Source organism: Planococcus citri, chromosome 2 (assembly GCF_950023065.1).
Source record: "Planococcus citri chromosome 2, ihPlaCitr1.1, whole genome shotgun sequence".
In the NCBI taxonomy this organism is placed as follows: domain Eukaryota; kingdom Metazoa; phylum Arthropoda; class Insecta; order Hemiptera; family Pseudococcidae; genus Planococcus; species Planococcus citri.
Window position 1 is genome coordinate 3,814,382 of NC_088678.1, and position 27,655 is coordinate 3,842,036.

Genomic DNA, 27,655 nt, shown 5'->3' on the forward strand with positions numbered 1-27,655 from the left:
AATGACTTACATAAGAAAACCCTCTAACTCCAGAATCTCCAATCGGAACGAAATATGAATAGGTCGAAAGAGAATATCAACACCCCCCCCCCTTGTACCAAATTTTTAGTTGCTGAACTTGATTTTTCGATTTTCGACGAATTTTCAAAGTTTTTATTTTACAGGTAATGCAATTAGAAAAATTGCTGTACCTATCTCCCCATCATATGGACTTCAGCACCTGAAATTTTGGCCAAAGGCTGGGCATTTGATACTTAATCGATTATTGTCACCATTTGATCGAATTCCGAATTCCGGTTAAAAAACTATTTATTCCTCATCTACATTTACATAATATCAACGATGATTTGATTTTGAAGATAAGTCTTGGATCAACGGAAGTGTTTGTTGACAAATTAATACTACATAGACTACATAATTATGCAAAGCTATCCTGCTCGGTTCGTCGATTAAAGCTGCTCAGGAGGGTTTAATTCGTGCAAGTGTTAGAAGAATGCGTTAATATCTAATTAGTAATTACCTACCCGCCGTATATTTAAACAATAGGCCTACACGTACACGATATATGAACTTCAAATTAGCGATTACTCAAGTACTCGTGTACTCTGTATTTTTCCTTTATTTTTATTACTTAGTTCCACCTTCTTATCGCTGCTTAACACTTTGATGGATCTCAGCTTTCGTGACGAGCGCTTCACAGAGCATCGTTTAATAAAGTTGTTAAAAAATAAAAAATAAAAAAAAACGCGGCATAAACGAAGTGTGAAATTAGTAACGTTTTCGTGCTTCGGCCTTTTTTTTGCATCGTGTATGTTTTTTTTATCTTAACGACTTCAACACGCGGTTTTATACGCAAATAATAATCATACGAGGTGTGGAAGTGCTTTTGATTAAATTAAAAAAAATTATTCGTCGAACTAATGAAAAATCTGATACATGTACGTAGACGTACCTGTCATTAGAAAAGCCCACAGAAGCGAATATGTGCATATAGAATAATATAGGTACCCCCCACCATAAGCACGGTGGAAATAACCATCGAGTCGATTGCGTTATTGAGATCGAGAGTGTTCAGTGTGTTGAAAATGTGATGAAAAATGTACGCTCCTCAGGATTTTCGAGCATCTTTTCACGTGACGTGATGATACGACAAATTTTACCGAATTATTATACCTATTCTTAGTGTCTAGTCCGGCTTGCGAGTTTGTGCATTTATTTTTATAGTATTAAGTTTTGTTTTTTTTTTGGCTCGGTGTGTTTTTAATTTTCTATTTTTACTGTACGAGATTGGATTATGACGAGGATGAAAGATGAAAATTCGACAACGAGTGCAGGTTTGTGGTGTGCCAATGTTTTTTCAGCTCAGCTGAAGAGAGGATAGGTACCTACTTACTACACCTTGTATTTTTGAAACAGAACGACCCAAAAGGTACATACCTCAAAGATATATTTTCGGATTGCTGGGATTCATGGCATTGAGCAACGCTTACGTGCAAAGGTTCTCTTTAAGTTTAACCATAACCGAAATGACTGACTCAAATCACGACCTGATACCAACGAAAAATGCAGAAGATGTAGAATGCCCTGTTGGAGAAATAATCATCACAAACCGAACTAGTCGCACGGTACGTCCATAATATTATAAACCTATATATCCAGCTAGACTATATATCTATATAACATGTGGGTGTTAATTAATAATTAGTAATCGCGCGAGCAAAACCTTGACCAAGGTAGAATGGTAATTATTTTACACGCTTCGCGAGTTAAATGTTTATAACAGAATAAAATAATATTATTTTTTTCAATTTTTTTTTTTGCCTCGTGTGTAGCAATTGTACGAATTCAGCTGGGACGAAAAAACTCAAGGTATAATTCTAAGTTCTGTATTTTGGGGATATGTAGTCGGACAGCTACCTGGTGGAATGATAGCCGATAGGTATGGCGGAAAACATACCTTAGGATTTGGAATGCTGTTCTGTATTCTTTGTAATCTTTCGTTACCATTTGTGGTTCGCAAATTTGAAGCCATTGGTTTAATCGTGTTGAGATTTTTCATCGGTTTGGGTCAAGTGAGTGTTTATATAGATTTATACCTATTTACGTGAATATTGGAACTCGTTGCATTATTGCCTACCAATTAATTGTTTCACAGGGTCCTCTGTATCCCTCATTGAACGTAATCTTATCACATTGGGCTCCGTTTCACGAACGAGGACGTTTGGGAGCTTTGGTATTCGCAGGTGAATCTTATTAGAGTACAATATGGCAATGGGAATTGCGAAACCTTCACCTTGGCAGATGAATTACTCTATAGTCATCGTGTGTAATTTGACTTCGCAGGAGCTCAAGTCGGAAATGTAATATCTATGGCGGTGACTGGTATCATAATACAAAAGCTAGGATGGCCATATGTCTTCTATATTTACGGATTCTTCGGCATTGTTTGGTATATCGTTTGGATAACTTTTATCTCCGATAAACCATCGACTCATCGGTTCATCTCCGAACACGAGAAAAAATATCTCGAAGAAAACGTCCATGATATTACGGATGAAAGAAAAGTATTACGATGCAATTTTCATTTACTTGAATGATATACTTACCTCACCTCATCGTATCCCTACTCATGTAATGCATAATTTTCTTTTTAAAATACAGAACTTACCGAGCACACCTTGGAAGAAAATACTTACTTCGGGTCCTGTATGGGGTGTTGTTATCGCACAGATAGGCCATGATTGGGGATTATTCACAATTATCACAGATTTGCCCAAATATATGAAGAGTGTTTTGCATCTTTCTGTGGCTGAGGTATTTACATCTCAACATTTGAATTTTTCTTTAAATAGGCATTGAAACGAAAGTTATACTTTTCATTTCCAGAACGGGACGTTGTCAGCTCTGCCATATTTGAATATGTGGATTTTCGCCTTATTTTCTGGCTACGTTTGCGATTGGTTGATCGAGAAAAAAGGATTTGGTATCACGATTGTGAGGAAAATATTCGTTACTACTGGTTAGTACAAGTGCAAAGAATTATTATTATTATATACCTATATATTTTTTTTGAAAAATTACTCTGAATAGGTACTTATACTTAGATGAAGTAGTTCTTTGGATGCGAATGGAATTTTTTAATTGAACTGAAAATCTCCGATTCGAACGAAATCAAGCTAGATTTTTAAAAAACCAACAACAAACGTCCTAAAACCTCAGCGAATAAAATTTTAGAAGTTTAGGTTCATTTTTTTGGACTAATCGTAAGCTGCCGCAAAATTGGATTTTAATCCGACCAATGAAAACCTATTCCCCACACCCAAAAGGATAATCATGATAACCATAACAAACTTACAATTTTTACTTGAAAATATGTAGATTCAAACTGTCTAATTTCCGTAACCTCCCACTAAAATTGTGATAACACTGTTGGGTCATTCCATGTCAACTCAACCAAAAAAAGGCGATTTGAAAGTCATGTCTTTCGATTTCACTCAAATTTTTTCTACAATATATACCCACCCAGTAAGTAAGAACCCCGCAATTAGTTTGGTCCCAGCCACCTCAGGGGGCGGATGGAGGGGCTCCCATTATTTTCACATTGTCTCGAGGTACCCAATTTCAGCAGCCTATTCCTCCAAAACTATAATACTTTGATCAAAACTGATTTCCCAGTTCAAAAAGGCATTGCATTTACAACTTTTTAAGCATTTTGAAATTTTCAAAAGTTGAAAGTTGAACTTTCAAATTGGAAGTTCAAATTTCAAAATGGCGCTTTAAGTGGGAGCTACCATTTAAAATTTTGAAAAAATTAACAAAGATGTACTTTTTGATGATTTTTTTGAAATATTCAAGTTTTGAGATGGGATCTCTCGATGGAGGGGAGCATCCCCACCCCCCTTTCGGGCAGAACTTTCGAAAATAATCTGGGGCATGTGATATACCGAATTAAATGTTTTTGGTAACGCTGAACACGAATATGACGTTAGATTTTTGATTCGACCCTCTCCACGGCCCCCCGCAACTCCCCAAAGGGTCATTCCATGTCAACTCAACCAAAAAAAGGCGATTTTGAAAGTCATGTCTTTCGATTTCGCTCAAATTTTTTTACGATATATACCCACCCACTAAGCGATAACTTTGCAATCAGTTTTGTCCCAGCCCCCTCAGGGGGCGGGTGGGGGGGGGTTTCCATTATTTTCACATTGTCTCAAGGTACTCAACTTCAGCAGCCCATTCCTCCAAAACTATGATACTTTGATCAAAACTGATTTCACAGTTCGAAAGAGCATTGCATTTAGAACTTTTTAAGCATTTTGAAATTTTCAAAAGTTGAAAGTTCAAATTTCAAAATGGCGCTGTAAGTGGGAGCTACCATTTAAAATTTTGAAAAAATTCCCATAGATGAACCTTTGGATGCTTTTTCGAAATATTCAAGTTTCGAGATGGGATCTATTAATGGAGGGGGAGCAACCCTACCCTCAATTTTGGGCAAAACTTTCGAAAGAAAATCTGGGGCATGTGACATATCGAGTTCCATGTTTTTGGTGACGCTGAACACGAATTTGACGTCAGATTTTTTATTGGACTCCTCCATCTACGGCCCCCAACATTTTTTTTGGACTTTTACCTATTGTGGAGGTTCTGGGGGCCACGGGTGAGGTCGATTTAAAAAACTATGGCAATATTCGTGTTCAGCGATATCGAAAACATACTATTTCATGTGTCACACGAATGTATAACCATGTTTTTGGGGGTTATCCCCTTCGGGGTGGTGCTGGGGGCCATGGATGAAGCCCTATCAAAAATCTGACGTCATATTCGTGTTCAGCGTCACCAAAAACATAGAATTCGATATGTCACATGCTCCAGATTTTCTTTTGAAAGTTTCACCCAAAATTGGGGGTGGGGGTGCTCCCCCTCCATTAATAGATCCCATCTCGAAACTTGAATATTTCGAAAAAGAATCAAAAGGTTCATCTATGGAAATTTTTTCAAAATTTTAAATGGTAGCTCCCACTTACAGCGCCATTTTGAATTGTTAACTTTTAATTTGATAGTTCAACTTTCAACTTTTGAAAATTTCGAAATGTTTAAAATGTTTTAAATGCAATGCTCTTACCAACTGTGAGATCAGTTTTGATCAAAGTATCGTAGTTTTGGAGGAATCGGTTGCTGAAGTTGAGTACCACGAGACAATGTGAAAATAATAGAAGCCCCCCCCCACCCGCCCCCTGAGGGGGGCCGGGACCAAACTGATTGCGGGGTTATTACTTAGTGGGTGAGTATATGTATATTGTAAAAAAAATTTGAGCGAAATCGAAAGACATGACTCAAAAACATTGGTTGAGTTGACATGGAATGACCCCAAAGGGGGTAAAAGTTCAAAAAAGTGTTTTGTTCGTGCGGCACGTGGAATAGTAGGTATGTTTTTGGTGACGCTGAACACGAATATGACGTTAAATTTTTGATTGGACCCGTCCACGCCCCCAGCACCTCCCCAAAGTGGGTAACCCCCCCAAAAAAATTGTTACATTTGTGTGACACATCAAATAGTATGTTTTTGACATCGCGGAACACGAATATAGCCATAGTTTTTGAAATCGACCTCACCCATGACCCCCAGAACCTCCGTCAATAGGTAAAAGTCCAAAAAAAATGTTGAGGGCGTTGGATAGGGTCCAATTAAAAATCTGACGTCATATTCGTGTTCAGCGTCACCAAAAACAGACTATTTCACGTGTCGCACGAACAAAACACTTTTTTGAACTTTTACCCCCTCTGGGGAGGTTCTGGGGGGCGTGGAGAGGGTCGAATCAAAAATCTAACGTCATAATTATTCGTGTTCAGCGTTACCAAAAACATATAATTCGGTATATCACATGCCCCAGATTATTTTCGAAAGTTCTGCCCGAAAGGGGGGGTGGGGATGCTCCCCTCCATCGAGAGATCCCATCTCGAAACTTGAATATTTCAAAAAAATCATCAAAAAGTACATCTTTGTTAATTTTTTCAAAATTTTAAATGGTAGCTCCCACTTACAGCGCCATTTTGAAATTTGAACTTTCAATTTGAAAGTTCAACTTTCAACTTTTGAAAATTTCAAAATGCTTAAAAAGTTGTAAATGCAATGCCTTTTTGAACTGGGAAATCAGTTTTGATCAAAGTATTATAGTTTTGGAGGAATAGGCTGCTGAAGTCGGGTACCTCGAGACAATGTGAAAATAATGGGAGCCCCCCACCCACCCCCTGAGGGAGCTGGGACCAAACTAATTGCGGGGTTCTTATTTACTGGGTGGGTATATATTGTAGAACAATTTGAGCGAAATCGAAAGACATGACTAAAAAACGTTGGTTGAGTTGATATGAAATGACCCTGTTGTGAGTGTTGTGTATTATTTTTGTAAGTTTCAATTTTAATTTTATACCTACCTAATTGCAAAAAAAAGGAGAGTGAAATAAAATATGCACTCGTTGAATATCGTCCATAACAGATTCACGAACTCCTTTCCATGAATATATTTAGTTATCTCAGTTATCTGGAATTTTACTCTCAACATTTTCTGAGTTAATTTATTTTTGTTTTTCCACAGTAGACTGATTTCCACTGTATTATTGATTAGAAATTTTGAGAACACTACCTATTTCCTTCTGAAAAACTACTCGTGCTACTTCAGATGAGGAGAAAAAACAAAATAAGTAGGCCTAATGAGAAGGAAATATAACGGGAGTGAGAATATAAATCATTTTTTACCATAAACTCTTCGGCATTTTGAAAGGCCAATTCATTCTAATCTACTCGATTTCTATTAGATCAGAGTGATCATTCGTATTCGTAAAATGTAGATCAAAATCTATTCTTTTCAGATTGGAAAATTATATCGTGGAAATTTTTGCAATGAGTTGGAATATCGCGAGAAAGATTTGCTACAGTTATCAATTATCATAAATGAAATGACAAAGATTGCATACTGCATAAAAAAATTACTCATTTGTAATGAATATGAAATCTCGTATATTCCCACAATAAATTAATATCACGCGAAATTAGACAGTTGCGAATAAAAAAAAATTTTAGGAACCACTGAGTGTTATTTTCAAAACCTTTTTCAGCATAAAATATCTGTTTGAACCAAATAAACGTTATGCGAGGTGATTTTCTTACTTTCGACCCTCGGGGGCAAAAATTGGGGGGTTTCAATTTTTTGAACATTTTGAAACCACCATTTTGGACCTACCCCTTCGAACCCCGCTAAAAAGCTCTTTACAGTTTATTAGTATCTGAAAGACCCCTATCCTACCAAATTTTAGCTGAATAAAAATTTTCGCTGGTACTCAAAAATCCAAATTTCCAATTTTTCGTAATTTAAATATTTTGGGAACCCCTGAAACACTAGAAACCTGCGATTTGCGCCAAACGTAACGTTTTGAGGTATATATTCAATAATCTGGATGAAAAAGTTGAATTAAGCTCCTTGTATATTCGTAATTTTGGAACTTTTTTTCAGAGCCCCCCATTTTAGGCACCCCTAAAAAGGACGTTCATGCATATTTTTTCAAATAAATTGAAGATTTACGTTTGAAACACTCTAGCAAGTGCTCGATAATTTTTCATTTGATTTTTCCTGTAACTTTCAAAATTGAGCTATTTTCGGTCAAATTCTGGCATTTTTACTTCGTTAAAATCATGAAAACGTTATTTTAACGTCTTTTCAAAGATTAGATCTCAGAATTTGATCCAAAATAGCTCAATTTTGAAAATTACTGGAAAAATCATACGAAAAATTATCGAGCACTTGCTAGTGTGTTTCAAATGTAAATTCTTCTATTTATTTGAAAGAATAAGCACAAACACCATTTTTAGGGGTGCCAAAAATGGGGGCTCTAAAAAAAGGGTTCAAAATTACGAAAATACAGGGAGCTTAATTTAAATTTTTCATTTGAATACTCGAATACACACCTCAAAACGTTACGTTTGGCGCGAATCGCAGGTTTCTAGTTTTTCAGGGGTTCCCAAAATATCGAAATTACGAAAGATTGGAAGTTTGGATTTTTGAGTACCAGGGAAAATTTTTATTGAGCTCAAAATTTGGTAGAATAGGGGTCTTTCAGATACTAATAAACCGTAGAAAGCTTTTTAGCGGGATTTGAAGGGGTAGGTCCAAAATGGTGGTTCCAAAATTTTCAAAAAACTGAAACCTCCCAATTTTTGCCCCCGAGGGTCGAAAGTAAGAAAATTACCTCGCGTAACGATTATTTTTCATTCGCAACTTTGGGAACTCCTGGAGCCCAAAAAATGGTAATTTTGGGTTAACTAACCACGGATTCGTATTTCGTACATTTATTACAACATTTTAAGAGTGGTTGAGTCGATAACTGTCAAGGGGCCAAAAAAATGGCCTTATCGCAACCCCTCCTTACTCGTCATAATAATGCCCAAATTTGGAGTTCATAAATTTAGAACCGCTTCAAATTGGGGAAAATCTGTTTGCAGCGATTCAAAGTGATTGAAAGCTGCAGTTTCGAAAATACCTATTCGCCAAAAATTTTAATAATCCAATGTCGAGCTTTTTTGAAAACTTGTTTTTTAAAAGTTTGCTAAATTTATTCAGACTTATGATTTGAAATTTTGAAAAAAAAAATCCGGGAAACGTTCATTTTTATAATACTTATTTACAACTGCGAACTTTTCGTGATAGTATTCATTCGTGAACCCATGGAGAAGCGGTGAGAAGGGGTACGGAGCCCCAAAATTAAAAAAAATGTCAAAATATTGTGTGACATATCGTTTTGAATGTTTTCCCGGGCGATAAATACGAATATCAACTCATTTTTTTGATTTGTCTTCTTTAACGCCACCATTTGGCTCTCCAAGTTTCCTATAAACTGAAAAAATTATGTGATATATGATTTATTAGGGGTTTGGAGATGCAATATGAGCACCGCGACATTAACCTATTTTCCTGAATCGACATCTCTATCGTACCCATTATCCCCCCACACACACACAAAAAAAAAAATCTGAAAATTGAGCGAAGCACTGGATAAGTGTTGAATAAAAATCAGTTTGTTTTTTGATTCGGCTCTCGCAACAGAAAAATTTGAATTTTTTGGATTTCCTTTCTTACCTAAAAATGCACTCGTGATGTCCATCTGGAAATCGGTTCAAATTTGGATAAACTCCTTAAAGAGGACATGAATGAGCCACAACTCAATTTTTAGCTGCTCAAATAAATTTCCAGGCCTTCTGGAGAGATTTCAAAATTCCGGGGATATGTATCAGACTCTAAAAAATTTTTTTTAATTTGCTCAATTGTCATTATTTACAGTGTATTTAAACTTACAATAATTTGGTCTGAATCTATCTTTCAAGAAATTTGAAAAATTCCAATAAATTCCTAAGATTATGCCAGACTTTCAAAAACTTGGAGTACCTACTTATTAAAATTGTGTCAAAAACTCAAAAACAACTTTCTGAGAGTCTCTGGCGTTTATTTTTGTTTGGATGGAGTTGATTTGAGAAAAAATCATATCCATGATTCAAAACTTTCCTCAAAAAGATGACTTTACGACTTACGTCCGTTTTTTTTTTTTTTTTTTTTTTTTTTTTATTAAAGCGTAAATTGCAGATATTGAATTTTCAAAAATTCACTAAAAATAAAAAAAGGAATATGAACTGCTGAAAACTATATTTTATTGACCTAATTTTAAATTGTGGTAGGTCGTTGTCTTTTTCAATAACCGAAACTGGATCTTGACCTTTTCAAAATTGTATTAGCCTATTTTTCGTGAATTATTTTCTTCGAATCGGAAATGAATATTTTTTATTCACGATACCTACACTCTAATTAAAAAGTCCTATAAGTACATTTATGTACTTACTGGTAAAAAGAGAAATTATTCACTTTCAACTTCCCATTATCTAATCTTCTGCGAATGTTATTCAATTTCACGAACAACGGAAAATCCACTAACGTAATAAATAAAAAATCACGGTCGTCTTAATTGAAATATAGTATAGGTGCTACATGGCGTCTGGGTATATCTGCATGGAGATAAATATAAGGGAATTCCATCGATATCGATAGACCTATCGTACCTGTAGCAGAATTACACGTATGGAGATATAAAAACACGATAATTAGTGTGCACACACTTAAATTAATCGGCCATTTTTATCAAAGAGAAAGAGTATAGGTACCTAATCTTGAGTTGAAAAAGGGTTCGAAAGTACGAATAACGTTATGTACATTATTTTATCGATGTAATCTTACAATGTAAGTATACTTATTGCTCAATGCTGATGACGATCTGATTATAACATTTTGATTAAATTTTGCGTGTTAGAACAGCAGCAACAGGACCAGCTTTAGGTATAATCGCAGCAAGTTATTCGTATTGCAATCGAGTAGCAGTAATTACCTCGTTCACTATTGGTATGGGTTTAATGGGCGCCTTTGTACCAAGTTTGAAAGTCAACCCTTTAGATCTGAGTCCTAATTTCGCCGGCAGTTTGATGGCATTTGTTGGCGGAACTGGAGCAATTTCCGGTATTTTTGCACCTTTCGTGGTCGGAGTATTGACTACACATGTAATTAATATAATATTTCTTCGAATAATAATAATATTTAAAATAGCAAATATATGACCAATAATACATATTATAATTCGATTAGGGAACTCTGACGGAATGGAGGAATGTATTCTGGATAGCATTTTACGTACTGATTGTTACAAATATCGTATACTTCATTCTTGGTTCCGGTGAAGTACAACCATGGAATGAAGAAGCATCCAGTAGCGATGCTGACCAAACTGAAGATGATCCTTCGAGGAGGAACACAATACCTGAGATTTCCATTCAAGAAGGTGCCGAAAGAGCTGAGTTCAAGAGAAAGATGAGTTATATTAATGGTATACCCATTGATCCTAGTCGTAGACGAAGTGTATTTGTTGAAAGACCGTTGATCTTTTAGAAAAATATTAACGTACTCGCATCGACTGAATTGTTACCGAAAAATATTCGACATAATAATGAGGATTAAAACAACAATTTATTTGACTAATGGTTAACAAAATAATCATAATAATAACTCGATAATAATAATAATGAAGAAATCACAAAAATTTTCAATAAAGGCAATGAAGAGCTGTAAATATTGTAGATTTTATTACATGTATTTTATGATTTTCTTTTTTTTTTTTTTTTTTTTTTTTTTGAAAAATACATCGCCTTCATAATTTGTGTAGTATACAATTATTCGTGTTAAATAAATAATTAAATATTAATAAAAATATCAACTTTATAGGTAAATTAACAATGAATGAAAATGAATCAATCAATAACTCAGTAATGCAAATACAATAAAATGATCAACTTGTTTCAACGGCAGTAAAAATAAATACTTATCACAATTGTTATTAAATGGGTAGGTAATTTTTAAAATTGAAATGGTAATACTGGGGATAAAATACTATCATCATCGTTATTTCTATATATTCATTAAAAATCCTCAATACGATGATAAAAATTACAGGTATGTAGTTGTTTTGAACAAAAAAGATGAATAATACTCTGTTTGAAAAACTCGATGGGTTGGTAACTGCTTAAAATAGAAAACCTTAAATCTGGTGCAAATTTGGTTCAGAACTTTGTTCGTTATCTTTTTACATACTGAAATCACAACGTTAGTAAAATTGAATTTCCTCAAAGAAAATTGCGAAACAATACTCGCCCTGAAAGAGAAGAAACTTTAGAAGTTTTCTTTCGGTCTATTCCTTCAGACACTTGAGATACATCTGGATGTAAGACTAGAATACGATTCTAGAAATCTATACCGGCAATGTCGATGGCAAATTCAACACAGTCGCAATTATTTTGCAACTTCTTCGATCACTGGCATCGAAAACTTTCGTAAGATTCAACCTTCTGAATTAGTATAAGGACTAAGGAGGGGAAAAAACAGGAATAAATAAAACGAACACACTTAATAACGAAAAGAATTGCAGGAATAATATGTACAGTAAAGTGAAAAGAGGAAGAAAAAGAAAACGAAAATTATTCATCCGATGCATCTAAATTCATCATGGCTAATCTTGTTTCTAAATCATCGTTTGAATGAGATCGAACTGAAGTACGAATACCGGAAATGCCCTTCTTAGGTATGCTAGAGAGATCTCTTTTTATTCGTCTGTTTCTCAGGACATTTTGCTTTTGACGTTGTTCCATTTCGTTGAAATCAATTGTATAGATTTTTCCGGCGATGGATACTTCGCAGGTAGATACACCTTGTTTATACGATAGCTCGATATCTCGACTGGTACGTTCATCGTACTGCCACCAACCTGGAAAATCAGAATGGACATTTTCATCTAGTTTTACCATATTTCCATCCATTTATGTTTGTTGATTTGAATGAATAATTAGATAATTTATGATTTTTGTTCGTATTGTTTCAGATATTCAGAAAATCAAGTTCACCATACAGGCCTATGTACTTGAAATTCAACGATCGGTACTCGAAAAGGTAAGAATAAACACCAAAATTAAAATATATTCGTAGATATATAAGTTGAAGTACTCGCTAAACAAAAAAAAATACCTATACATAGTAAATATACAATAACGAAAAAATTGAAAATATCAAAATCCACATATAAATAGGTAAATAATGCCGCATACTAAGCTGCTATGCTAGGTGAATATAGAATATGTGAATAAGAGACAAAGAGCGATCACATAAAAAGAACACAGATTGAAAAATTTACTTCTTATCGCAACCAGAATTAAGTTATCGATTACTTGGGAACTCTAAAGGTAGGTAATATAAAAAAATGTATAGTGAAGTATGAAATCACACATGTCCAGAATTTGAAAAATTCATTATAGCTCATTTAATTCCAGCAACTCCTTTTTTTTGTGTATCCTTAATACTACTTCGTTGTATCCTACGACGTCTAACGGGGTTATTTTTTTGAAACTGATGATTATTATCTAAATCGATGACGTATAATTCTCCACAAATGGTAATTTCTAATCTTTTCCCTCCTGTCTTAAAAGTGTTTTCAATTTCTTCGGAAATTCTGCTTTCATACTGCCACCAACCTCCTACACAATTCAAACAAAAATATAGAGACGTATAATACATATGTAGTATCACACCTATCACAATTAGTATGCGGCATTATATGTTTTCGTTGATAGGCTATTAAAATATTGTATTAGTAGAAAATGGTATATGCGATATTGCGACGCAATTTACGTACCATTCCGTCCTTCGTAGAACCATTGGTGACCGTCGTCGAAGGCTGGCTCTGACGATGAATCGATAGGATGAAGCAGAGTAGGATTTTCTAATAAATCAGGTGAGAATTCTTTACGACACATAGCGCAAGTTTTAGTCGTACGTCCGAGTCCTTTGATGCATAGATAACAGAATACATGACCGCAGGGTAGAACTGTAGGGTAGACGCATTGCTGTAAGCAGACAGCGCAATCGATGGAATCGCTACTATTGGCAGTGTATACTGGAAACGAAAGATATATCGGTATAAAATGAAATAAATGTAACATATGTGAGAAATAGGTCAAATGTGTATTACCTTTTGTTGTTGCTGGTTTCTCAGCCATTTCGAGTTCTCGTTTAATCTCAGTACCTGCTAAATCAGTTCATAGCTTGAAATGGAATCAGCAGTAGAAGCTCGGTATCGATGGGGTGAATAGAGGAAGGATTCAACTTTGAATTTTGAACTTTTATTCGAAAGTTTGAACTAATTTCGTTTTAGCAAAAAGAAATGGGACTTTTTTGTTATGTAAACATTACGACATAGAACCATGAACCATGGATAATCGCTGTAGCCAAGTTTAAACATTGTAGTTGCACTTTTACGCCTGTAGAGTCGCTAAAGAGCTAAGGTACTTCACTTCACAGTTCGCATTTCATTTTCAGCCAGGGATGTCTAGCTAGCCAATAGCCATTAGCCATTAGCCGTTAGCCTATTGAATTTTTGACATTTAGCCATTAGCCATTAGCCAGCCAATCAACAAAAATTTTAGCCATTAGCCAGCTTTAGCTAATTGATTTTGGCTAAAAATGATTGGCTAAAATTGAAAATAAATAGGCGAGTAAATGGGTTTCCTGTGGGTAAAAAAAATAAAAATGAAAATTTGAAAATTCGTAATAAAATCAAAAGCTAAAGACCAAAAAAAGTAGTTTGACATTGGTGGTTCCGGGGATCTTTTTCTCAATTTTTTTCAACGATCATTGTTTTTCTAGAAAATCAGAAAATGAATGAGAAATTACTGAAATCAGTTTATGAATATATGTAGGTAATCAAATAATGCGTGAATGCGAATAAATTGTGATTCACGTTTGTGAAATTAATAATTATTTCCTAAAACTAGAAAATAATATCTATAAAAATGGGCAAAATCAGCAAAATGTGACTGCTCTCATTTAGAGGAGTGTTTAGAGGGGTCACTCGATTTTTGAAAAATTAGCCAGCTAATAGCCAGCCAATAGCCAGCCAATGAAGAGACATTAGCCAATAGCCGTTAGCTTAGCCAAAGCCCTAAATTTTTCTAGCTTTAGCCGTTAGCTTTAGCCAACCCCATTGGCTAGACATCCCTGTTTTCAGCTTTTTGTTTGATCAGAATCTGAATCTGGAATAGACTTATGATAAATTGAAATAGAAAATAAACAGGGCTTGCAAACCGAAACCAAAACCGAAACCGAACCCCCCAAAAACCGATTAAAATTGCTCAAAACCGAAACCAAAACCGAAACCAGGAGCGGTTATTTTCCCACAACTAAAACCAAAACCGAAACCGGGAGTGTTATTTTCTCAAATTCAAAACCGAAACCGAGAGCGTAACCAATTGAAAACTGAATTGGTTTTGGTTTTGGAATTTTTCAGGTAATTAGCCCAATTAATACTGCATTTTTGGTAAAAATGAAGTGAAAACTAATGCTAAAGGTAAAAAGGCCTGAAAACTAAAAAAATTGTCAAATTTGGCACTGCCAAAGTGCAGCTTTCTAGTCACATACACAAAGTACTTGAAAAAATGATCACTTTCTTGGCCTTCTTCCTTCTAAAAAAAGGAGAAAATAGGAAAAAACCGAAACCAAAACCAAAACCGAAACCGATTCCTTTGAAATCAAACCCTTTAGGCAAAACCGGAACGAGAGAGATATTATTTTTCAAAACCTAAACCAAAACCAAAACCGAAACCTTTACTTTTTCAAAAAACATAAAACCGAAACCAAAACCGAGAGTGATATCTATCCGGTTTTCAAGCCCTGAAAATAAATAATTAATAAAACAACTGTGGGACGGTGGAAATCGAAACATAAAAATCCATAAAACTACTAAACTAGATGCACAGACACATCTCAACATTTGGCTAAATCTTTGAGTGAATTGAATATTTTTCATCTCCAACAGTCCAACTCCGACTGTTTGAAAGATACAATGCAGCGGATTTCATTTCGTTGATGAAATTCAGTACAAATATAATTATTCACGTCCACGAAATCTTCAAAGAAATGACTTTCTGTATAAATACTTCTCGTAAGAAAAAATCCATCTTTCGACATTAAAACAAAAAATGTATTACAAACAATATTTCCGAACAATAGCAACAAAATGAATCCAAAATTTCAACGTTCTGCCATCGAAAATCTCACTGATGATTTATCGTATCTCATTTGCTGTTGGATTCGATACTCGGGTAGTACGTTTTCAAGAATCGTAAAGCATCTATTGCATCTTTGGCATCTCTTTTATCGTTAAGAAATCTAATACTGGCTTCTTGAATTAGTTCTAGGAATTTTCTGAAATACACCACATATGTACATATGAATTAAGGATTAATGAAACTCGTTTGGCAAGCGGATGAAATACAGAATAAGACCGAAAAGTGAACTCTTACTTATCAGGAATATCTCCGAAGCTATCTACATCCATTTCTGTGAGTAATTCTAAATCTTCGATTCGTAGTAGTGGAAGGTAACTTATATCGTTTCTCAAACGAGTTAGTATTTCTACTAAACGAGGATTATTCACGCCATCAGTCAAGTCTTGATTCTCCGTATTCTGACTGAAATCAGAACACAATTCAAGTTTTAAAACATTATAATACTAATAATTATATTTATGGTAATTCTACCTCATAATTGATAAAACTTACAAGTAACTATGAGATACTGGAACCCACTCTTCGTTATTCTTCAGTAACATTAGACATGTGTTAGCTGGTAAAGTTTCAAAGTATTCTGCATCGGCAATTGTGCCATCTTCTTCTAAAAGCACCTTGGTAAAAGATGTGCCGAATTTTTCGCCAGCTATGAGCAAAAAAAAAACACAGAAAATTACAAATATTGTGCTACCATCAAATTATGTTCAAGTAAGGATTTCCGTTGATATCTTACCTTTATCGATTAAATCTTGGTACGAGGATGCTACGACACCATATTTTGTTTGTCTAGTGCTATCGACAACTTTATATGGTAAAGAATCTGAAGTTTGGTCAATACTTCTCTTCTTAGTGGACATCGGTATTACAAGTTTTTCATATTATTTTCACGTACAGTGGAATTCTGTTCAAATTTACGGCGACGTAGACTTCTCGAAAATCAAGAATATCATTCAATTACGGCATTAAAAACGTAATTCTTCTCGATTTTAAAACGAAAATTTAATAAAATTCACCACACTGATAACAAATTTTTTTCCAAAAATTTTTTTTATCAACAAACAGATTCAGGAGTGCGATTTTACTTTTTGAACGCGGGATGCGTAACAAATATAAGGATGGCCTAAATGATTCTTTTTCTGACGCATCCGTTCACCGATCAATCACCAATCACCGCTCTTATCAGTAATCACCTTTCAGTGTTTTGATAATTTTTTTTTGAAAAATTAATAAAATTATGAAATTGAAAAATAATTGAAAAACTTTATGGTTTATGAGCAATATTAATATTAGCATATTAGCAATAATTAAACGCGATAAAATTTGCTACTGTATCGATTCGATTGTGCGATTCATTATGATCAGAATTATTCCTTCCTGATTTTAGTTTAGTGACTGGCGATGATTAATTCAATTAGAAACACCAGTTGGAATTATTTACGGGTAGTATTTATTTATGAAACTGAATATTATAATCTCTTATTATTCTGGCTAGTTGTACTTTGTGTGAAAAATTCTTTCAGGTTAGCAAGAAAAACTGATTAACGAAGACGAACAAGACAAGAAACATTCAAGTGCAGTTTACTTCAATTTATGATTAATCAATTTATTACCGGTAGTATTTACGCAATCAAATGATAACTCTTGCTATTCTAGTTGTGATTATACGTATATATCTCCGCAGATGATGAAAAATGAACGAGGCTAACGGTAGATGACGTATCGGACGAGTATTGATGGTGTTTCATATTACTTTCAATCAGGATGAGAATGAACTGAACTTTTTGGTCAAACTACTAGCTTTTCGAAAACACATAGGTATACAGATCTTTGTAGACGATGAAAAATAAACAAGGCCAACAGTAGATGGTGAATCGGACGAGTAGGTATGACATTTTTATATTATTATTATTATTGTTATTATTCACAAATGTTGATTTTCAATTTACTTCCTCGTAGATTGCAGCCATCGTTACGTTCTTCTAGAGAAAACATGTGGATGTTTACAAAGCGCAGTTTCATATTGAAGTTGAAGAAAGTGTGCAAAATGAAAAGCACGCTCACCTATTAAAAAAAAAAAATACCTTAAGGATGCTTCATCTTGCGGAAAAAACACTTACATTCTTTCTAAAAATCGTTGAAGTTTGGTGTGAAAGTGATGAAAATTTTTGTATGAGTCTTGGCGGTTTTTTTGATACCACGTATTTTTTTTAAAAACTTTTTTCACGCAGAGTCTATCTTTTTTTCCAACTTGACGATTTTTTTGCTTTTAAAGCATTTTTTGGGGATGTCATTCTTTTTTTTCAAATTTATTTTTTTCTTCAGTTTGACGGGTTTTTTGCTTTTTGAAGCATCTTGCAGGCATGAAATTTGATCACTTGAAAAGTGACTCAGTCACTAATTTCACTTGCAAGTCACTTTGTTCACTATTTCGGCGAAAATAGTCATATTTCAAAGATTTGTCGTGTAAAAAAGGAAATGTGCAAAATTTTAGGAAATGATCAATATTTTTCATGATATGAGGAGGTTGGTTACAAAGTTAGACAAACGCCACTTCTACAAAAATCGAGTTAGATATTGATTCTTATAGGATTTTTAACGCTCTTTTCATTGCCAAGGTCTGTTATTTTCAATATAGTATGTAAAAGGGTAAAAAACGTGCTCAAAGTTTTGCCTTAGTTTCAAACACAGACATGTGCAAATTGTCTTAGTTTCAAAAACAGACATATCCAGGATATGTCTCATTTTGAAACTAAGATAATGTTCACATGTCCGTGTTTGAAACTAAGGCGCAACTTTGATCGCGTTTTTTGACCTTTTATGTACTATTTTGAAACTAAGGGACCTCAGAAATGGAAAGAGGGTTAAAAATCCTATACGTATGAAAACCTAACTGATCTAGACAGCTTCAATTTCAAATTATCTTTATCTTGGTTTCAAAATCAGACAAGTGCATTTTCAGGTTCTTTTTAATAGTGGTGGGGGTTGATGGTGGAAGGATATTTTTTGTATTTTTGTTACTCAGTATCATCACTACAATTTGTCAAATATCCCCCACCTTTACAATGCTGTATATTTTTGTAACAAAAAACAAAGATTTTCTCAAAATCAACCTTGTGGCGTTTGCCTAACTTTGTCACCAAGCTCCTCATATGAATCATCATTTGAAAAAAAAATAAAAATCAACTATTCTACATTGAAAATGTAAGCCGATGTGATTGGATAAGGTCGATATTTTTTAAACCGTACAAAAGTATATCGAAAGAGCATGCAAAAATTCATCACCAGCCAAAATTTCAAATGTTCAAGGGAATTTTTTAAATTTTGGTGAATTTTTGAAAATCAAATTTAGGCCAAAAATGAGGGGAAAAATCAAAATTTTACCAAATTGACCAAGAAAGCTGAAATTTGGAATATGCCCTGTTTTCAACACGCCAAATCGATTGGAAACTGTTTCAACCCGTTTTGAGCAGTTCTGGAGCCTTCAGAAGGTATTTGAAACTCAAAATTTCACAAAATTTCATTAAATGGAGGTGGAAAACCGAAATTCATTCTGCGAACTAATTTCAATACGTTACGACGTCGACTGCAGGTGGATTTCAAGCCGTTTCGGAGCCTCCAGCGACTTTTTGAAAATTACTGGAGTCACCAGATTTTTGAAACTTGAAATTCCCACAACATTTTATCAAACGGAGTTAGCAAGCGAAGCTGAAATTTACTTCGCGAACTAATTTCAACACGATATGAATTCGACTGCATGGTAGTTTCAAATGGTTTTGAAGCTTCCAGCTACTCTGTGGAAATTTCGATTTTCCAAAAAACGCCGTACAACCTTTCAAAAAGTCGCTGGAGGCTCCAAAACGACTAGAAATCCACCAGCAGTCGACTTCGTTGCGTATTGAAATTAGTTTGCAGAGTGAATTTTGGCTTTCCATCTCCATTTGACGAAATTTGGGAAAATTTCAAGTTTCAAAAATCTACTGGAGGCTCCAGTAATTTTCAAACGGCCGCCGGAGGCTCCAAACCCACTTGAAATCCACCTGCAGTCGACTTCGTAGCGTATTGGAATTAGTTTGCAGAATGAATTTCGTGAAATTTTGTGGGAATTTCGGGTTTCAAAAATCTGCTGGTGGCTCAAGAACTGCTCAAAACAAGTTGAAACAGTTTCCAATCGATTTGGCGTGTCGAAAATAGGGTATAGCCCAAATTTCAGTTTTCTTGGTTGCTTTGGTAAACTTTTGATTTTGATTTACAACAATTCACCAAAAATCGAAAAAGGCACTTTAGCACTTGAAATTTTTGCCTGATCTTTTGATCTACCTTTGTACGTTTTAAAAAATTTCGTGCAAGTACAAGTCGCTGGAGGTAGCAGTCGACTCTGTTGCGTATTTGCAGAATAAATTTTTGCTTTCCTGAAATTGCCAGTAATTTTCAAAAAGTCGCTGGAGGCTCCGAAACTACTTGAAATCCACCTGCAGTCGAATTCGTGGCGTATCGAAATTATTTTGCAGAATAAATTTTGGCTTTCCAACTCCATTTGATGAAATTTTGTAGGAATTTCGGGTTTCAAAAATTTTTTGGAGGCTCCAGAATTGCTCAAAACGGATTGAAACAGTTTCCAATCGATTTGGCGTGTCGAAAATAGGGTATATCCCAAATTGCAGCTTTCTTGGTCAATTAAGTAAAATTTTGATTTTTTCTCCTCATTTTGGCGTGAATTTGATTTTTAGAAATTCACCAAAAATCGAAATAGGCACTTTAGCATTTGAAATTCTGACAGGTGATGAATATTGCCTTATCTTTCGATCTACCTTTGTATGGTTTAAAAAGTTTCGTACAAGTCCTTTGTTGGAACGCTAGATCTGCGCTTATCAGTGCTTTTGAAATCAGAAAAAAAAACTGATCATCGGTCAACATGAAATACATTTAGATATTGTCATTTTCCTTTTTCTCAGTTGGTGCTAAAAATAAAATTTTATATCCATAAAAAAATGAAAATTAAAAAATCAAAAATGTGGTTATTAAAAGCAAAATAGAATTCTAAATATTTCAAGATCATATTTTACGGGGGAGGGGGGGGGGGGGGGGTTTAGAACATGAGAAATGACAATGCCGAAAAACGAACGAGCGGTATTTTGCAACTTTCTGAGTTTGCCTTTTTTTCTTTTTTTTTTTTGGGTGTTTGTAATTACTTGATTACCTATTAGTTTATTACACTCGTCATGTGAGATTCTATATCGAGTTGGTAAGGTCAAGTTTTTAAATTAGGTCTAAGAATTTTTTAATTTTGGAAGGGTCGTCTGGAATGAATAGGGATCTTTCATCTTTGTAGGGGTAGTCTGTGTTGATGTAAGGAGGGACAGTGAAACCGATCGAGAGAATACGCGCTGTAGAGTTGATATGGACAGATTTTATCGCATTTTTTTGAAAAAATGGAATTTTCACAAAGTCATTGGAGGCTCCAAAACGACTTGAAACCACCTGCAGTTGACTCAGCAAGTCAAAATTAAGACGCAGTTTTTATTTAGTGAAATCTGCTTGAGGCTTCAGAATTTCTTATAACGAGGGTATGGTCTATCGCAAATTTCAGCATTTTTGTTATAATTTTGATTTTTTTTCTCCATTTTTGGCACTGGGATTTTCTAAAATTTACATACCAAAAATCGAAAAATGCACTTTAGTACCTACAAGTTTGGCTGATGATACATTTTTGCATGCAGGTTCGGTCTACTTATTTGTATGTTTGTTCGGTTCAGCTTTGGTCCTCGACTATTGGACCGTTTTCATTTTCTGAGTAATCAATAAAGTAACGTCTATGAATTGAATATTAAATACGACTCTAAAATTCTGATTTCAAATCAAAACAGTTGACTTTTCTTTAAATTAAACACCCGTGAGCCATGTACCTACGCTCTCTAAAAATTCTGATTTCTGAGCAATCTCAATTTTTAAAGTTGACCCCTACAAAATCCATAAATTGAATTAAAAATTGAAATAAATATTGTGCTGATTTGATATAAAGTGAAACTCAAAAATTGTATCGATGACGATAGATTAGACCCAATTTTATCGCCTTTAATTTTGATTCAGAATTTTACCTTAACCAAAATTATTGGTATTAATTTTTTTAACCATAACCGTAGGCGTAACCGATTCATTTTATTTTGGCTACGGTTATTTTTAGGGAAAAATTTTCATTTTTTTTCTTTTGAAACGTAGCATTTATAATGATTTCAAAGGCTGATTTTTTCAAATTTAAATTTAAATTTCTTGCAAATTTTTGAAACTAAATAAACTTTTTTTCAGTGTTGAAACTGTTGAACGTTGAACTTGAACAAAATCGCATATTTCAGAATGATAAATTGTCACGTAAAAGATCGGAATATCGCATATAAATGAAGATGTTTGATGAAAAAAATTTCGAAAATGAAAAATAATAATTAATTAATTAAAAATAAAATTTTTTTCCTATCCTATCTAGTACGTCTTTTCACCCTCGTTCAGGAAAAATTACTTCACTAAACTCGGAGAAAAAGTGATTTTGAACTCGTGTGAGTTGTTCCCCTCACTTCGTTCGGGTCACAAACCTCACCCTCGTCAAAAATCACTTTTTCGGCCCTCGTTGTGTAATATACTATTGTAAAACAGTTGAAAATTATTAAATTAATAAAAATAATTTAAAAATTAAAATATTAAAAATGATGTAGTGAACGACATGAACGAAATGAACGGCTGTTACGCATCCCGCATGCAAACAGAAAAATTGCTTCAGGAGTATCAAACTTGAAAACGTTTTAGCCTGATAAAAATCGAATAAAAATAAGCTTACTTTAATTTCCGCTAGAGCGCGCAACATGCAAATCGATGTTTACAATTTACATTCGCCTTCGCGCCATCCGAAAGCCAAAACGGTTAATTTTATTTGAATCAAAAACTGAAATGTTTGCTAAAAATCTCAAGTTTTTAATTTATTTTTAATAAGTTTGCATCAATAATTAGTAATTATTAATTGATAATATTGCTAAATAATCGTTTAAGGTTTCATTAATGAACGAAATGAACATTCCAATGGTTTCAGGCGCGTGACGCGTTTCCATTTCATCACTGCCACTTGGAGTTGGATGCCTCACCAAGTTCATCACCCTGGTACTTCCAACAGCAGGTAATAATATCGTTTTAATATAAATTACGTATTATTTAGCGCATATTATTGTTTAATTACGATGTTTCCTCATCCATGTTTAATATCGAACACTTGGTAATGCTCCAAACCCGAAATATTTTCAATCACAACCGAGTGTTTACAGTGTTTTGAACTGTTGGAGAACAACGAACGTTGAACGTTAGTGCTGTATTCGATACGAAACCAAGCAAACGAAAAATTTGTCCGTTGGAGTATTTGTATCGTTGAATTTCGAATTAGTATACCTCAGAGACCCTGAATATCCTTAATTTTACCACCGGAATGTTTATTTTCGTTGTAAAATCTCGAAACTTGGCAAACGTAGGGTTTGTTTACATTGATAGGGTTGCTCCGGTGCGACTGTGGACGTACCGAAAATCAGTTTGAAACACTGAAATGTGATAGTGTTTTAGTAATTGACTCGCTCACGTTATTAATATTGAACGAAACATGAATAATATCTTGAATATTTAATTTTACTGCTCAAATTATCATTCAATGTTTGGAACAAAGAGATTGGCGGGAGTACCCGTATGCCATAGGTGTTGCATAACTGATTACCGTAGGAGCGTGAATTAAGAATTTGAAATTGAAGTCGATGTTTTGAAGGGTATTTGAGGAAAATACGATTTGTTCATTTAATATTTTATTTACATTTCTTAGTTTGAAAAATTTTTCTTCCATTTTCCCGCCAAATTTTAAATATTAGTTCGAATTTAGTAGCATAAAATTGACAAAAATACGTTGAAAACTGTATTCAAAATGTTCGAGTTTTTGAATCGCGTATTAGGAAAACGAGAACCAGCAGATTTTCCTTCGTTAACGTGGAAAATGTATTAAAGTTGATCATCTTGCAGTATTTTTTCAGTTTTCACACTTTCAGCTCGTTTTTACCTCACCTTCCCTACATGTTTATTCGAAGACAGAACCGGAATCTAGGAAAACTTGGGCCTGAAGAAGTATTCAGCAGCTGTGAAATCTACTAAAATGATAACTTCGATGCTGGGCTGTGATCTGCTAAGCCGAGTAATCTGAATTGTTCGCGAATCACGTCATTTACGTCAGAGATGACCTATACGATAAAATATTGTGTCATCTACATACTACACGAATACCAAAAACACAAGCACGACTGGAATAATTACACGCGAGCTGCAATTTGCGAATCGATCTGCAACGTTGCCGGATATCCAGTGGTCAAGCAGAAAAACCGGATTATTTTTCGAATTCGATATGGGTATCATTATGACTCATACATATGACACGACGACGAGCGACGTGAAAATCAACATATTAAATTGGATTAGAATACGCACAATACACCGTATCGTATTTTTCTCATCGTACAGTTTTTCTTTCCGAACAGTTTCTCGTTCATTGTACATCGTATTACGTGGAAAGAAGAAAATGAAAGGGATCGGCGTCGCCGTCGCCATCGAGAACGAAACCGAAACAACGCACGAGACGCTTATTAATTAATCAGCTCCGGCAGCGGTGGCGATGTATACGTAAATTACGTCGGCGTCTGTATCGATTCCTCCAGATACACGAGATAAATTTCACTATTATTTTTGTTCGGAGCAGCGATGGCGACGATGAGCGTAGCGTATCGAGCAGATGAGATTTTCCTTTTCATTATTTTTTTCCATCGTACGTAATACGTTTGGCAACGCCGCTGGTAATTTCGCAGCAGCTATTTTCCTCGGTGCTCGCCTGCTCGGCCAGGCCAGGGCAACGATGGAAGAATTTGAAAGAAATCTTGATTGAATGGCCGCAGATAAAGAGAAGATAAATGGACGCTGAATAGAGTCAAGAGTGGCGAACAAGTGCAGAATGGACGTGCTCAGCGTCCTGGTCGTTGTCGTAGCTGTGTAATAATATTTAGCAGAATGAAAAAAGAAGCTTATTACGCGTCTCGCGGAAAAAATATACGAGTACGGGGCTTGCGGCGGCGGCGCAAAGTGTGAAGAGAGAAGACGCAACAACGTTGTTGTAAAATGGAAAAAAAAAACTCTTATGATTGGTGAAAATGTGTAACCGTGTACGTGTTGTATAGACGAGAACGATCGCACACAGACGCAATGGTAACCGCTGGCGCTGGGTTAAAACGCTTTGCGACGGTTTCGCCTGGTACGGGTTACGTGGTTCTCGGGCTCACGACGACGACGACGACGCAGGACGCAGTACGGACATCGATCAGTTTCATTCGAGAACCTGTTCGCAGCTGTTACTCAGTTGGCTCTGGCTCGTTCGAGGTGCGCCGTCATCGTTTATAGTCGTGTTGCGAGTAAATACGAGTACGAGTACGACCATCGGTTTGTTTATTTTACTGGTTTACGCTATTCAGTTTCCTATTTCGTACCCGTAGTATCTAGTCGACTTTGCACTCCGGTTCGTTCGATTATTTGCGTCGAATCGTCAATTTTTTGGCCCAATTTTCGGCTCAGTGGTGACGTGTTGTTTGGGTTTGTGTGTGTGTACCTTGCTTGCTTACGGTGGTGTTTGTTGAGTGCGCGGTGTGGTGATAGATGCGGTGCTTCAATCGTTCCATCGTTTATGTGTCGTAGTGCGCGAATATAATTCGGTTAGCAGAAGACCAGCAGCTAGTTAGATAAGTAAGTTCGTATACCGATGCAATGGTGTAAATTGATGTAAAATTGAGGTGAAAATGCGAGAAAATGATCGCTGAGTACTCGAAAAATCGATTCATATGTATATTTGGGACTTGGTCGTGTTTCACTTGTTGATAGAGCTGATGAGAGCTGACCTACTGGAGAAAATGAACTCTTTTGTATGATCTGTTGAGATGACGAATGCAGCAAAACTTACCCTGATTTATCTAATCTGTTCGAATGAATCATTCAAATGATGCTAAATCATCTGATCTAATAACCTTTGAATTGGAGTTCCCAAATTTTCCTCTGAATAATGTATTCAATGCTCCAGTGAATGAAAACTGCAGAATGGCTTACGAATACTGTGGTTAGACAGTTTTTCATTTCAAAAATCGATAAAATTCGTTTCAAATGCTTAATTGGCTCGATCTAGGTTGGATGTTCTTGAAAAATATGCTGTTACAGTTCGTGAGCAGATTCGTCGATCTTTTTTTCAACGAAAAATGACATAAAACTGGTTGTTAACTGATGAAAAGATCTAAGCTGAGATAGTAGGGCTGATGTTTCTCAGTATCAAAATTTTAATCATTCAATCAGGCGTTTCCTTGGTGTCAATGGATCCAAAAGATGAATATTTTCTCATCAAGTTCTGCTTCCAGTTATTTATCTCCTTGTTCTAGTGAAGTCTTGGGGGAAAAAAACTAATCAGCATGAGAAGTCAAATTGAAGAAATTATCTATCTCAAATTTTGAAAAAAAAATATGTAGGTCTACTTGTCTCAAAATTTGAACGAGCATCGTGTCCAAAATCTGAAGAAAATTTTGTTTTCGACTTTGATTTTATTATGATTATGACTCTCGAAATAGCCAGAAACGTTGAGTGGCGAAATTGCTCGTAATTGAACTTGAAGGACCTACGAGGAAGGATATTTTGAAATGACCTAACGCAAGGTCGTGAGATCTTAAGTGGAGGAAAGGTCATAATATGCACTTCTTACTTACCTATTCGTCTTGTTTCGAGGATACTGGAGGTAATATTTTAAATTATCATTGGGAAATCTCACAAGTAGATAATTGAAGCTTAGATTTTTTACTTCTGCTCTTTCAAACTGAGTGGTTGGAAAGAAGTGAATATTGCACTTTGATTTCATCCTGCGACCTTGCTGTAGATGTTGACTTGATTAGATTTTTTCGAATAATCGTGTTTTTTCCAACAGTGCTGTACTTTTATGAGAAAATTTGCTCCCTCGGGGCCTCGGGGTGTCTTATTGTGTCAAAGATGTGAAATTTTGACTAATCGTTTTTTTTTGTTCGTCTCGAGAAGTTCAATAAACTTGGAGAATTTCGACCTTCTGGAAAAAGGAATGGAAAAGTCAGAAAAATTGAAAGTTTTCACTCTGCTTCGTAATACTTAAAAAAAAAAAAAAAAAAGTCAGGGAAAATGATTTCCAACTCGTGGTTTGAGTCAGAATTTTTCGCTACTGGAAAGGGGTGGGGAAGGGGTTGAAAAGTTGAAACTTCCCAAGAGCATATTTGGAGCACCTTTCGAATGTGCATGCTACATTTCAACCTCCCCCCCCCCCTCCCAAGTCAGTTTGAGAAAGCTACAGCGAAGACAAAAAATCGTTGACTATTCAAAAATTGCAAAAATCCACTTTTCTGTCGCTGGAAAGTGGAGAAGAAAGGCATTTGAAAGTCTAAAACCCCGAAAATCTCATTCAGGGCATCCTTCAAATGCACATGCCAAATTTCGGGCTCATGAGTGAATTTGAGAAGGCTCCAGCAATGGCATAAAATCTAAAATTATTTTTAAAAAGACGTAAAAAGCACAGTTTTGTGACAGAAAAGGGGGGTGAGGGGGGGGGGGGGTTTCAGAAAATCTAAAACTCCCAAATTCAAAAAGCATCGCTATCTAGGGCATATTTTGACTGTTCGTACCAAATTTCAGCCTTCTGGGTCATTTTTGAGAACAAAAAGGGAAAAGAGCAACAGAAATCATACAAAATCAAAAACGTGTTTTTAAAAAAGGTGCAAAAATTCATTAAATTTTTTTTTGTGATTGGAAAAGTGTGGGAACGTATTTCAAAGTCCTAAATTCATAAAAAAAATAATTCAGGGTGTCTACCAGGTACCATGTAGTGAAAGTAGTGCAAAAGTAGTGATT

At 35.1% G+C, this 27,655-nt stretch overlaps 5 protein-coding genes and 1 long non-coding RNA gene across 8 annotated transcripts in view; 3 read left to right on the top strand and 3 right to left on the bottom strand.

Annotated features, from left to right (window-relative positions):
• LOC135834235 (uncharacterized) overlaps positions 1-1,486 on the bottom strand; it is a 10,130-nt gene extending 8,644 nt beyond the window's left edge. The window contains exon 1 of the mRNA XM_065348068.1: positions 1,438-1,486. The gene's annotated coding sequence lies outside the window, so the exon portion shown is untranslated. The remainder of the gene's footprint in view (positions 1-1,437) is intronic.
• LOC135834231 (putative inorganic phosphate cotransporter) lies at positions 380-11,225 on the top strand. The gene is made up of 9 exons (XM_065348061.1): positions 380-1,334; positions 1,417-1,625; positions 1,833-2,072; positions 2,156-2,243; positions 2,344-2,564; positions 2,662-2,814; positions 2,887-3,019; positions 10,353-10,591; positions 10,677-11,225. Exons 1-9 carry the CDS (start codon positions 1,295-1,297, stop codon positions 10,974-10,976), a joined length of 1,623 nt encoding a protein of 540 aa, XP_065204133.1. The 5' UTR covers positions 380-1,294; the 3' UTR covers positions 10,977-11,225.
• On the bottom strand, positions 11,181-13,835 carry LOC135834233 (E3 ubiquitin-protein ligase RNF146-like). 2 transcript variants are annotated; one of them, XM_065348063.1, is made up of 3 exons: positions 13,603-13,835; positions 13,267-13,527; positions 11,181-12,345 (listed from the first exon to the last, which is right to left on the bottom strand). In XM_065348063.1, the coding sequence occupies exons 1-3, from the start codon at positions 13,628-13,630 to the stop codon at positions 12,059-12,061; spliced, it is 576 nt and encodes a 191-aa protein (XP_065204135.1). In that variant the 5' UTR covers positions 13,631-13,835; the 3' UTR covers positions 11,181-12,058. The 2 variants fall into 2 exon arrangements, with proteins under 2 accessions (XP_065204135.1, XP_065204136.1); XM_065348064.1 differs by lacking the exon at positions 11,181-12,345 and adding an exon at positions 12,535-13,108 and having other exon boundaries at positions 13,603-13,831.
• A 1,752-nt stretch (positions 13,836-15,587) lies between these two features.
• Positions 15,588-16,740, bottom strand: LOC135834232 (DNA fragmentation factor subunit alpha-like). Its single transcript, XM_065348062.1, has 4 exons — positions 16,431-16,740; positions 16,190-16,343; positions 15,932-16,099; positions 15,588-15,833 (listed from the first exon to the last, which is right to left on the bottom strand). The coding sequence occupies exons 1-4, from the start codon at positions 16,552-16,554 to the stop codon at positions 15,704-15,706; spliced, it is 576 nt and encodes a 191-aa protein (XP_065204134.1). The 5' UTR covers positions 16,555-16,740; the 3' UTR covers positions 15,588-15,703.
• A 272-nt stretch (positions 16,741-17,012) lies between these two features.
• Positions 17,013-20,739, top strand: LOC135834237 (uncharacterized). Its single transcript, XR_010556623.1, has 3 exons — positions 17,013-17,309; positions 17,379-17,580; positions 17,654-20,739. It is a non-coding gene; the product is annotated as an uncharacterized LOC135834237 (long non-coding RNA).
• A 1,864-nt stretch (positions 20,740-22,603) lies between these two features.
• The window catches only part of LOC135834241 (enhancer of polycomb homolog 2-like), a 59,695-nt gene continuing 54,643 nt past the window's right edge, over positions 22,604-27,655 (top strand). The window contains exons 1-2 of one of the 2 annotated variants that reach the window (XM_065348073.1): positions 22,604-22,692; positions 22,773-22,856. The gene's annotated coding sequence lies outside the window, so the exon portion shown is untranslated. Of the gene's footprint in view, positions 22,693-22,772; positions 22,857-24,906; positions 25,493-27,655 lie in introns of those variants that run through there. The other variant, XM_065348072.1, reaches the window with a different exon arrangement.